The sequence below is a fragment of the Haliaeetus leucocephalus genome, unplaced genomic scaffold (assembly GCF_000737465.1).
Source record: "Haliaeetus leucocephalus isolate CR32 unplaced genomic scaffold, Haliaeetus_leucocephalus-4.0 Scaffold840, whole genome shotgun sequence".
Classification (NCBI taxonomy): Eukaryota; Metazoa; Chordata; class Aves; order Accipitriformes; family Accipitridae; genus Haliaeetus; species Haliaeetus leucocephalus.
The window spans coordinates 11,283-23,917 of record NW_010973276.1 but is presented as its reverse complement, the minus strand read 5'-3'; the positions used below and the strand labels follow the sequence as shown (position 1 = coordinate 23,917).

The 12,635-nt window shown below is 42.5% G+C and overlaps 1 protein-coding gene across 1 annotated transcript in view; it reads right to left on the bottom strand.

The window, feature by feature from the left end:
* Positions 1 to 9,914, bottom strand: part of SUSD2 (sushi domain containing 2) — a 28,230-nt gene extending 18,316 nt beyond the window's left edge. Inside the window, exons 1-8 of the mRNA XM_010582255.1 lie at positions 9,848 to 9,914; positions 7,317 to 7,521; positions 5,806 to 5,957; positions 5,137 to 5,304; positions 4,713 to 4,887; positions 3,033 to 3,234; positions 1,824 to 1,909; positions 942 to 1,210 (exon numbers count right to left, since the gene is read on the bottom strand). Of these exons, the coding sequence (XP_010580557.1) occupies positions 942 to 1,210; positions 1,824 to 1,909; positions 3,033 to 3,234; positions 4,713 to 4,887; positions 5,137 to 5,304; positions 5,806 to 5,957; positions 7,317 to 7,521; positions 9,848 to 9,914 (1,324 nt within the window). The remainder of the gene's footprint in view (positions 1 to 941; positions 1,211 to 1,823; positions 1,910 to 3,032; positions 3,235 to 4,712; positions 4,888 to 5,136; positions 5,305 to 5,805; positions 5,958 to 7,316; positions 7,522 to 9,847) is intronic.
* Positions 9,915 to 12,635: the final 2,721 nt, after the last annotated feature.

Below are 12,635 nucleotides of genomic sequence, written 5' to 3'. Positions count from 1 at the left end.
TGTCTTGCTCTGGTTACCATTACTGGACCAGATCTTTGACCCTGTCCATCAGACTGACTTCTCAGCTTTCCTTCGGACCTGCCTTGTCACCACAAACTCAACTGGAGATCTGGACTCTCGACTGACTGCTGCTGCCATCACAGTGTCCATCTTGCTTGCCTCGCTCAGGACTGGGCCATGGGCTGGCAAGGACCTTGCCCTTCCAACCTTATCACATTTGGCTCCCAGCTCCCTATTCCTTTGTTGCTTCCAGACAGGCAAATTTGACGGGGGAAATCACGAAGGACTTTCACTATCTGCTATTGCTACTCCTGAGAGAGTCTCGTGTTGTCACATCACGTCCTAGTTAGCTCCTTCAGTGCCCTCTGCAGTTTTCTCCTTTCTGCCTGAAGCAAACCGCTGCCTCTTTCCCTCTTTACAGGAGGCCACAACCCTGCTGGACACCTCAGCACCCCAGCAGCACAGAAGAAGGCAAGACATGTAGCAGCAATAGAGTTATGGCAAGACTTGAGGACTACTACTTAAAAGCAAGGGGCAGGGACAGTAGACATGCTTGTAAATGGTAAGAATTCCATAATTGATATAAGTAGCATTTTTCAGCATGTCAGCGTTTCTAGCTACTGCCAAGTTGTCATTAACCATCCCTAACCACCTTCTTTCTGAGAAAGTGCCCACTGATGATAGAAAGTCATGGACATTGACTACTAAACTTTGGCTATTTAGGTTCCAGGCGTTAATGAGATACTCAACGGCAGAAAGATCTGGCAGGACAATTAAAAACTGCATACAGATTTTGCCAATGATAGATCAATAGAAACCTTCCCTGGAAATTTGCCATGGGACATTGTATTGTCACCTGACATACATACATATACAAATATTCTAAAAGCCAACACTGTATCAAAAAGCTACACTCGGTACTGGAATTCTGAAGCCCTTACCAGCTCGAGGCGGGTGATACGTCCTGCAGTCACTGGAGGGCCGCCTTTTCATATAGAAGTGACAATTATCAGACCACAGGCAGCAGTAATAGAAGCTGATGACATCATAAAGCCAATGGGAAAAGCCAGGTATCCGGGGAGGCTTCATGAAAGGTGGTGAACCCCAGTCATGGCCTCTATCAGGTGTGCTGCCTGCTGTGGAGTCATGCGTGAGGATTTGGCTCCCTGTCGAGTCATAGCAACACTGCTGTCCTGCCGCATACTGGGGACTGGTTGAGAAGATCAGTGAGAAGAAATTCATTGTTCAGCTCTGTGAAGTCCATTCATATTTAGAGATTACCTATTGCCTTTATATGGATATAGCTAAATGTTTTGGTTGCCAAGATTTATATGATATCCAGAGATGATACCTCCCAGTTAAACATCCCCCTTTGCCCCCACTCTGTTCTTATAAATTAGACCAGATTAGGGATAGGGAGGGAGGGGTTTTTAACCAAGGCATTTTGGAAGTTCTGTAGGCATCATAGCTATTCGGACATAGCACTCTTTAAAATTGTTCTGATAGAAAGAGTGCAAAGAATAATTTGTTGAACTTAAGGAGACCAATACAGGAAAGGCTTAATTAGGCCTAATCAAATCTCTTTTAGACATTAGCACTTGTTTAGGTATCCTAAGTTTTAGCACAGTGCAATTAGTTGTTTAGTAAATCTAAGGCCTTAACTTCATCTCAGCAATGAGGACCAATACATAAATAAGAGGGAAACAATGGCTGCTATGACCCTGAGAGCTGAGAGTCAAGAGACCTTTGTGATTTCTGTGACACTGTATCTCTGAGGTGGAACAAGTAATAAATAAAATGCAGTTTTAAAAAATTTTCTTTACCTGGCTTGAATGGCTCTTACACAATGCACAGCACCAGGGTGATAAGTACACACACTCCCCTTTTCAATGTCACAGCCATAATCTGTCTGAAAAAGATCAACGCTCATGCTTAATGGGGTTATTTCCCCATTGTCCTTTCTATTTTTAGGTCCTCTCCCCACCCTTTGTCTCCAACGTATGTATAAAGTCTAAATGAACTGTTTGTGGCTGTGTGTTGAGTGGCACAGCATGATAGGAAAAACAGTGAATTTAATACTGAAGTGATTGGAGCAACATGTTAGTCTAACCTGAGCATTTTGCAGTCTATTACAACAGACCTTGAAGAACAGATGCAGCTAGATGGGGAATTCAACTATAAGTGCATAGCAAACATGGATCACACCAGACGAAACTTAACTTTTGTCCTATGTTCTTAGACAGAGGCAGTGCAATAGATCGAATTTTTTTTCTTCATGTGCTTTTAAAAAATACACATCATGTTTGGAGCTTCATAACCAGGAAAGGATAGTAACAAAAATTACCTAACTTTTTCTTTTCTTTTCTTTTCTTTTTTTTTTAATATGCATAAACACACTGCCACCCTTTCGTATTGTAAATAGGATATGAAGTTACCCTATCTGGTCCTCAGATCAGCATTGTAAGTGGAAACATAGACTAAATGGCAATTGATTTCTTAGCTTTTGTCAGTTGCTTGTTAACAGTGAAGCTGAGAAGGAGGAAGGAAGCAGGAGACAGGAAATAATAATGAATTACACCTGTGGACCTGAGCTCTGAAGTACAAGGCGGAAGGGTTTGCAGCAAATTATGATATACTAGGCAGAAACATGGCCCGTTTCTTCCAGCATGGGATATTGCCTACAAACACAAGCTGCCATCTTGTAGGATCTCAAAGAAGTCATCCCTGCTCCTAGCTCCACAGAGTTCACTGCCCTCCCTGAGAGTTTTCTGTCTGCCACTGGAACTACTGTCTTAATTCCCTGTTGGAAGGTGATTTCCATCTGCTGTCCTACAGGCACTTTTTTTATTCATACTACCTGGATAAGCTGTATCTGCCTCTGCCATTTGACATGTTACTTGTGCAAATTTAAATATAATTTCATTTCCTTGTAATGAGTTTTCGAGAGGGAACAGGGATGTGTGGGGAGTATGGCATTCCCTAAGCTTCTACTCGGAACCGTAATAAGCCAGACGGATCGATTAATAACTTACATGGAATCTGCCAGTGTCAGCTCTTGCCTGTGCCAAGGTGCAAGGGCAATCTATAATTTCTTCCATGAAGTTTGGAAGCTTCTCTTCCTTTCTGTCCCATTCCATACATTTTGCAGTTGCCCATGCATTTGGGTCATTTCTGAAGTCTTCACCAAGGTGCCAAGCCAATGCATGCTCGTTGCTCCAGACTGATGGAATGTTGCTAGAAAAAAAAGAGCCAAAAAATAGATCTGATAGCTGAATAAGCACTGTTTTGACAGTAACACTGTGTCTTAATCACTAACTATAATTACGAAGAATCTTTTAACTTGCAAGTTGTTATTTCATTACAAAGGCCACTGCTTTTGTTTTCCTGCAAAAAGTTACAGCAAAATGAAATTTTCCTAATTTAGAAGGTGACATGACATCATGCAGCAAGTATGCAATAATCAGAATACATTTTAGCATTTGTGAATCTGACTTACATGGATCTTCTTACACACAGGTTTTCTATTCATGCCTTATCACATCGTAGTTCCATTTAGGCCAGAATGAAGAAAGTCTGGATTCTCTAAAAAAACCTAAACCCGTGCCCCGGTAGTATCAGGCCCGATGGCAATAGATGGGGAGAAACCATTCAGAATCCTTGAAATGTTCTAAGGCTACTCTGCTTTCCACCCGTGAAAAAATATCATACATGAAGTGTAATAAAAAAACCCTCTAGAAAGTGAAAAGTTTAGTCTTCCATGGGTAGTGACTCCTAAATGGTGAAAAAGGTTCTGATGTATTAATAATATGTTCTAACACTGAAGAGGTGTCATTTATATATTCACAAGGGCTATGCCATCTACATCAAAAATTGCAGACACGTGGAAGCATTATAAAGGAATGTCTATGCAAGCTATGGGGCACTCACAGAGGTAAATCACCAAAAATCATGGGGAAATATGCAGTGAAATAAAAGGAAGTGGGCATAAAATTTGTAGGAATGCAAAGGCCTGCACAAAAATTAGAAAAAACCTAAATTCAGAGGAAGGGCTGTGGCTGTAGTGACAAAAGTTCCACAATTAGGCCCTCCTCTACAGTTGTGACAGAAGAAATGAGCAGGTCCTAGTCTGCCGAGGGTACTGGGTTTTGCTGAGGTGGAGTAATTTTCTTCATAACAGCCTGTATGGTGCCACGTTTTAGATTTGTGACCAAAACAGTGCTGATAACACACCAATGTTTTAGCTATTGCCGAACAGTGCTTGCACAGTGCCAAGGCCACCTCTGATTTTCATGCCAGCCCCAGGGAGCAGGATAGGGGTTCGCAAGAGGCTAGGAGGCAACACAGCCGTGACGGCTGACCCAAATTGACCAAAGGTATGTTCCATGCCATAGACCACCATGCTTAGCAATAAAACGGTGGGGGAATTTTTGCAAAGCAGCCCTTACTGGGTGACTGACTGGGCATTGGTCTGCTTGTGGCAGGTGGTGAACGATTGCCTTTGCATCACTTCCTCCGCGCCCATGCCCCTCTTCATAAATGGTCTTTATCTCGACCCATGAGTTTTTCTCACTTTTGCCCTTCCAATTTTCTCCCCATTTGTTCATGTGAAATGGAGCCTGAGTCCCTGTTTTAAATGTCAAAGGAGACAGCAGCTTTAATACAGGAAGCAATAATAAGGTACCTATGATCAATGAATGTTGTGATGTACTTGCCTTTGCCCATCAGAATAGCTGCTGGGTGTAATTCTCAAAATTCCAAAGTCCCACATACTGTAATTTCCTTTAGCAGGTACAGGAGTGAAAGAAAATTTCCCAATATTGGGTATTCCTCTTGCCAAAGTATAAAGATATTTCCATTCGGCCAACCAGTTTTCCGAGTAACTGTCACCTGTCATACAGAGGGGCAAGAAAATAGTTTTGGATGCTGGAAAAGAACAATTACCACAAGATTGAAATTAGATGTCTCCACCCATATGTAAACAAAGAGGACAAGTTGACATTATTGTCATGAGTTATTTATACTTGCAGATCTCTTCTTGAGGCCTCAGTGAAAGTGATCGCACGCTGTACAGAGCTCTGCACGTAAGTTACATCTGTGATGACTGCTTGTGTGCAGGTAGAGGAAGTGTCACTTCACCTGTTTCCTGGTATCCCCAGACTTCTATGTTGATGCGGGTTGCTGCAAGTGCCTGGTGTGTCCAGGTAAGAGTTAAGTTTCCATCAGTGTTGGGGGTGCCATAGTATTGCCATTTTGTCTCATTTACCAACGTGCATTTTTCTGCATCCGAAACTTTGCTGTGATGTACTGTATTACAGAACAGAAAAAAAGGATTAATGACATTTCTGCTTTGCATAGCTCTGAAGAGGTGCCAGTATATTATTGAAGATTTAGCAGTATTTCCCCTGTGTATGTTTTCTAACAGGATGCATGATATAAAAAGAGCAAGCTGAAGCTGAGAGAACTCAACCCTTACTAATGTCTGTAGTCCTTAGATTACAACACCACAATGCAGTTATTTTTTGATAGAAGTAGCTACAAAAAGGGAACTGTTTTGGTCAACCTCATTTTGAAGCAGGACTTTTTATGACTTAATGCTGCTGCTGTATAGCAGCAGAACTCAATTCCTGTGGAAGTTCATCTCTCAAAATACAAATTAACACGAAGGCAGCAAGTATGAGTTGTCTGAGGCCAAACAGCCTGTTAAGGAAGAAGAAAAGTGATCAAAAGGGAAAGGCTTATATAAACTTGCATCCATGGAGCAAAAATATAGAAAGAAGAGGGATACTGTAGATTTAAGTAAATAACCTGATAACCAAGTTCCAGAGTACGGAAATGTCAGCCCACCATCTGTAGAAACTTCAAAAGGGATGAAACCAGTCTCATACAGCAATGGGGAGATGCAGTGGGCTTTTCCATCCTTAGCAACATAGCCACTGGTTTTGATTTTCTGCTTGAACCTGTTGATGTTGAAAACACTTTTCAGTGTTGCCATCGAGAGCAGGAAAATTCTGAATGTCTCAGTTGTGTTTCATTAAGCAACCTTGTGTCATGTGTAGATCATTCCAAGTCCCGTGTCTGTTTTGCTTGTAGCAGTGAATATAAACTGGAAAAATTTGTGTGTACTTTGTGCTTATTACACCAGTGTGGATTCTGCTGTGCACTGCACAAATCAAGCCTTAGATTTACTATTTAATCACTGTGGGAGGGGGGTGTGATAAATTAGCAACAAATAACAAAGGGACAGCAGGAAGGCAAGGGTGATGCTATAACATTGATAGGATTACAGGGTGGCTAACATTGACCATGATATGCAGGCATTGCAAATTTCTGGTTTTGCGGGGCTTTTTTTGCTGGTAAGTCCTGTGAATACAACACAAGTTATTTCATGCTGTTCTAGAATTTCTGTCGCAAAGATTAACTCAGAATTCACTGCTTGTTATTTAACCATCTGCTTCCAGTTAGGGCTCTTGCCCAGTGCGCTGAAGTATAATCCAACCTGTGACTCTTACGGATTGATGTACGGTGACTGCATAGCTACTCGAAGTACTGTAGGGAGTTGGGGCCTGCCAGGAAGTAGTACCTTTGCTTGTCTGCACCAAAGTTTGTATTGGCTATGATAATGCAACTATGCAGGTAATTCAAAGTACACAGTTGTGTTCTACGGAATGAATGCCTGGGTCAAGGGTTTTCCCAATGAAGAACTAAAAACCTTTTCAGGTAGTGCTATCCAGATGGGAAGGACTCCAAAATCTCACTCAGAACCTTCTGTGGAAAGAATGTCAGGATATCGGGGTCAGTAAAATCCAGCGTACTGTATGGATCACATGTGTGACATAGGTACCTAAGTGTGATACAGGCTGACATGCTTAGGATCCACAGCTTTGTCTTACAGGAGAAAGACAAGGTGTCCTACATACATTTCTTTCTCATTGCTTTCTCATTCAGATTAAGAAAGGAATACTTCTTTTTCACAAAATGGAAATGCTAAAAAGATATTGACAACAAAGAGCCCTGAAAGGAAACTCTTTTAGAAAAGTCACTGTTTTGATATGTTAAGGGAAGAACTAGCAGAGTAATGATTGCATTACACAATAACTCCACCAAAATGAAATGATCCTGTGTAGAAATACAGACAACATGTATACTTGAAGGTGAGGGTTAGCAGAACTTTTCCATGTTTCAGGATTCTGACAACTTTACAAATTAAGTTTTCACTCCTGTGTAGACTAGTCTAGTTTTGTGGTAATTACTTATTGTCAGAAAATGAGATTAGAAGTTCACCTCCCTTGGCAGAGAAACATAAAATTATGGCCCACCTGCACGTTAGCACAGAAGAGGCATTAAGAGCTGTATTTTCAATCAAAAAGACTTTTCCTCCCATCAGAGATCCTGAGTATGGAGAAATTTGAAGACAAAATTCTTTATAATCAGGACAGCAAATCCCCAAGGACTGGCACGTCACCTGGCAAGAACAGGTACCAAGCAGCTCCCCACATTGGTGTGAGCAAGAGTCTTGACCTCCTTGTTAAAGGAAATAAAAAACATAGTCAGGAATGTTCTTGAACTCTTCTGGATGTTCTCTGAAACAGAAGTACATCATCTAAAGGACTACTGTAAGTAAATGAAGTAGGCTGGTTATCTCAGTTTAGGAATGTATTTAGCTGAAGGCTGTCATCACCTGCATATTAAGGTTGCTCCATTTTGAATAGAAAAATACACTTATTTACCTCCCAGCCAGTACATAATTTCACCAACTCCATGGATATTTTTACATCTAAAGGAAAGATAAATCTCCAGAGCAGCCCCTCCGTGAGTGTCACTAATTGCATTTATTTCTGAGAGCAGGTCTTAAGCAAACTAAAATGGGGTCCCGTCACTGTCAACCCTACATGGGAATCAACAAGAATAGAAGGCTAGTGCTCTTGGATGAATGGGAAGCTAACATGAGTGACAAAGTGCGCTCCAACATGAGATTATGAAAAGCTACTGAAATTTCTTTCTTTTGTGCATTTTATTTGAGTCTAGCCTTAACAAGGTAGCTGTTGAGATAACTAGGTACACAGACAGATGACTAGGCCCTTGTTGAGGTGACTAGGTCTAGCTGAACAGACCATGAGTAATTACTGGACATGACATGAAAAATTGCTCAACAAATAAAACAGTGAGAAGTTGACAGATGTTACAGTAACACCGTGAGGAACAGCTAGATTTCACAAACAGTTTAGGGGGAGTGAAGTGAGATGGACAAGTTGCACAGACAACTGGGAGCACCAAGAACCTTTTGGGGAGTGTAATCCTGCAAGAGCAACACTGCTTGGCTAACTCTATCAGTAATACCGTGCAATGCTGAGATGACCTAGGTAAGTATCAGAAATTCTAAATTTGGACATGGATGTAGCAAAATTGGGACCAATGATAGGGAGGGGTCAAGGTGGACTGTGAAGAACAAGCATGGGAAAATGGAGAGAAGGGAACATAAAAGGAGCCATAAACAAGCTGCTGGTCAGCACGTTTCTTTAACTGAGCCCTGCAGCACCTGATCACCATAGCCATTTTATTAAATCCTGCTATTTTCTGTATCACCTCGCTGTCTTGTGTGTGCACATGCATGCGCATGTGTTGTAATCCTAAGTGAACTTCAGGATGAACTAGACAGTCAGTAGGAGACCCACACTTGGAAAGACCCAAGGTCTGAGCTGTTGACCATGTAAGGGACTTGGGATCTGGGCTTAGCTGGTATAGGCAAATTTAAAGCCTGTGCTAGCATGCACGGTATCTGTGAATGTGGTGGGTCTGTGAATCTGGAGAGAAAGGGTGTGTTTGTGTTTTTGCTAGTGACCTTCCATTCTGATCAGCTGGAGAGGAGGAACAGAACTGGGTGGTGTGCAGGTTTATGGGAGTGCTGTCTGTGTTTATCTGGATGCCAGTAAAAGCACTGCTCTGTGTTAGCCTGTATGGCTGGCTGTGTTAATGGGGTGGGTGTAGTATGTGTATCTGCCTCTTGGCAATAGAGGCTCAGCCTCTATACTGGCTGTACTCACAAACGGGAGCAGCAGTATCCACATCTGTGGGACTGAGACAGGAGGAATTTCCTGAATCTGAGAGTACAGCAGATCTGACTCTAGTGGTTTAGGAAGGAGAAATCTACTGCTTCCCAAAAGCTGCTGGATTCACCTACTCCTCAAAGGTCGTTAACAATATATGAGCAAGACTAGGGGAGGAAGAAAGAATTTACAGTCACCCCTCACGGGACTGAAGAGCAATTGCTTGCAGTTCCGGGTATGTCAGCTTCTGTCAAAATGAGCAGACAATGTCGCTGAGTGTTGTTTTGTGTAGGGGGGGGGGGACGGACGACAGGGAGGGCTGTTTGTTTTTTTTGGTAGGACGGAGAGACCAAGAAAAGGAAAAGTTAGTAAAACCTCTATTTTTCTCTCTCTGCTGGCTTTCCTCCTTTATCCTGGGATAATATGTGGGTGTGTGGCAGGAAAGAACAGGAATGGTAGGGAGTCAGAAATAAAAGTCAGCCTTCATTCTATACCAGAAAACCTACTTAAGATGGAGGTAGAAATGCTTGTTCAATATAAGGAGCTAGAAAGTTGTTCTGTGTCTTTAAAAATATTTACTGCATTCTCCAGACTGTTTACTTACAGAAAAGATCCACTGTCCTACTGGAAATTACAGAGGAAGCGGTTGAAAATGACACCATGCCGGCAAAAGCCAGCTTGTGTGCCTTTGCTTTAGCTTGTACAAATGGTGTCAGTAATTTGTTACTGAGGTGTGTATCCTGAAGTTCAGGAGTCAAAAAAGTTTGTAGTTAAAAGCAGCAAAATTTTTGAAAGTCACTCACCTGCATTCCAAAGAGCAGTGAGGGTGAAGAGAATGAAGAAAGAAACATCTATGCCAATGAATTTCATATTTTGTCCAGATGATTCAGGATGGCTGATTGTAATAGCCTTTGAGCCTGTCTGGGAAAAGCCTTTTATAGGAACACGTGTCCAGAAATAAACAAGATTCTCCGTTCAAAGGTTTGTTGTAAATTACTGAAGCAAAACAAATTGAAGGAGATGCTCCTTTTCAGAGGTCATCTCCGATTCAGGAAAAGATGGAGGGGGTGGGGGAGGTAGTCAGTAGAACTCCTACACATTATTTTAATAGTTACATTTTTCTGAAATGGAAGGAGATGTGTGTTGGTTTTGCAAACATTTCTGCTCCAAAGTTCAAGACCACAGGGTCATTGGCACAATGTGGATGTTTTAATTTTATTGGAGGAATTAAAACCAGTTATCAGTAAGGAGAATGATAAAGAATACATGCTGACAGTACAGTTTTGTTCAGGAGATAATGAGATATTGAGAAAGCATGTTTACTGCATAGTATGTGCCAGCATGAGGGTTGTAAATGAGAGAGGTAAAAAGAGATTCTGAGGAACATATAATTGAAAACGGTGGCATGATGTTAGAGCAATAAAATGGACTACAGAAGCCTGCCGAAGCAAGCACAAGGGTGTTCTGAGAAGGAAGTAGGGCAGAGCTGATGGAGTAACAGCCACAGTGTAACTATCTGTTCCAATAGCAGAACAGAAACTTTATGATGGCGGGTTTTAAGGGATACTGAAAGAATGCAAGGTGTACTCCACTGATCTCGTACGTAAAATATCAGTGCATAAGATAAGAACGTCCTTGCACCTGATTATAGCTGAGTAGAAGAATCAAGGACAGAGTAGTGTCCGGAATAATGACAGGGGAGTTTTGGGAAGCAAGGCTATTCAGACCTAGATAACCGTATCAGTAGGATCATGGAAGGCTGCGATTGCCTACAATTTTGGTATAGATGTGGCAAAACTGGGACCAGCAGTCAAAAAATAATTAGGGGCATATTGCTTATTTGAAAGGCAATCAGGTAAAGAAAAGGATGTGTGATGGCAGCAGTGGGCCCAACTTCAGAAAAAATGGAGTATAAGATATAGGATCAGAGAATAATTCGGGTCAGAAGGGACTTCAGGAGGTTGTTCTTGTCCAACCTCCTGCTCAAAGCAGTTTTAGCTATGAGGTCAGATGAGGTATCTCAGGGTTTTACCCAATCTGGCCTTGAAAACCTCCAAGGATGAAGATGAAGACTATATGACTTCTCTGGTTCCTCTGTTTCAATGCTCAGCTCTCCTTATCATGAAAAAGTTTCTTCTTATATCAGATCTGAACCTCTTTTGTTCCTCTTTACACCCATTGCTCCTTGTCCTCCCACCATGCACCACTGTGCCCAATTCTGTCTTCTCAATAATCACCGTGCAGATACTGGAAGGCTGCTATTAGCTTCCTCCCCCTCCCACCCGTCACCTTTTCTCCATGCTGGGAAGGCCCTGTTCTCCTTCCCTCAGCCTCTCCTCACACTGTGAATGTTCCAGCCCTCTCAGCATTGTGGTGGCTCTCTGTTGAACTTGCTGTAGTTGGTCAAGGTCTTGTATTTGCAGAGGCCCAGAACTGGATGTAGTAGTCTAGATGTGGCCTGATGAGTCCTGCATAAAGACGATAATCACTTCCCTCAACATCTGGCTGTGCTCCTCATAATACAGCCGAGGATGCTGTTGGCCCTTTTTGCTGCCAGGGCACAGTGATGGCTCATGTTCGGCCTGCTGTCTGCCAGGACCTTCAGGTCGTTTTCTGCAGAGCTGCTCCTCAGTCAGTCAGTTCCCAGTCTGTATCGTCATGAGAGCTTTTTCCTTCCTGGGATCATTTGTCCTTGTTGAATTTCTTAAGGTCCCTGCCAGCCCATTCCTGCAGCCTGTCCAAGTCTAGTAAAAGAACAACAGAGGACACCTCTATGACGGTAGGAATGCAAGGTACCTACTATAGATGATAGTAAAGCTGATCAGTGAATCCCGAGTCCACTGGGATAGTGGAGGAAGACCCCTGGGACAATCCACAGTCAATATATGTGATTTGTTAGATTTAAGGCCAATAATTAAGAGCTTTATAGTTCTATGGAATAGTTTGCATAATCATACAATTGTGAATTAATATGTGTTATTTATCTAGCTAATTATTATTTTCTTTTTTGCTTTCCCAAACTCCTTATAACGGGTTCACTAATCAATAAATATCATAATCAGTTTATCAGTTACTTCCTAAGACTCCCATCTAAGAGCATGAGCATCAAACCTCAGAAGTAACATTACGCCAAGGCCCTTCATTTGTCCTCTTTTGCCCCAACGTGCATAAATTGCTTTTCAGTGTCCCTAAGCCCTCTGTTCACTCTCTGGTCCCCTCGTGACGACTCTTTCCTTTTTGAGCAGCCCAGTGCTCTCCAGTCAGCTTTCAGCAAGCTGCTCTCAAGCACTGGATTACACCTCTGCTGCCCTTGCAGGCCCCAATTATCTCTTACAGTCTGACGGCTGTGCCCACCCTGCCCCACTCCCACATGCATGGGCTGCAGCTGTGGGTAATGAGGCTGATGATGGCTGGGCATAGCTGGCAAGCACAGGCGCTCCATTAGTACTAACGGCGCCTTTTTCTCTAAGGGGCTGCAGTTATGGGGCATTACTCCACTTTAGGTTTAGGTAAGAGCCAAGAGTGGGGCACTGTGCCACCTGCAGCTACCGTGAGCTGAGGTCAGACAGGTAGAAGGGAGCCTCTGCCAAG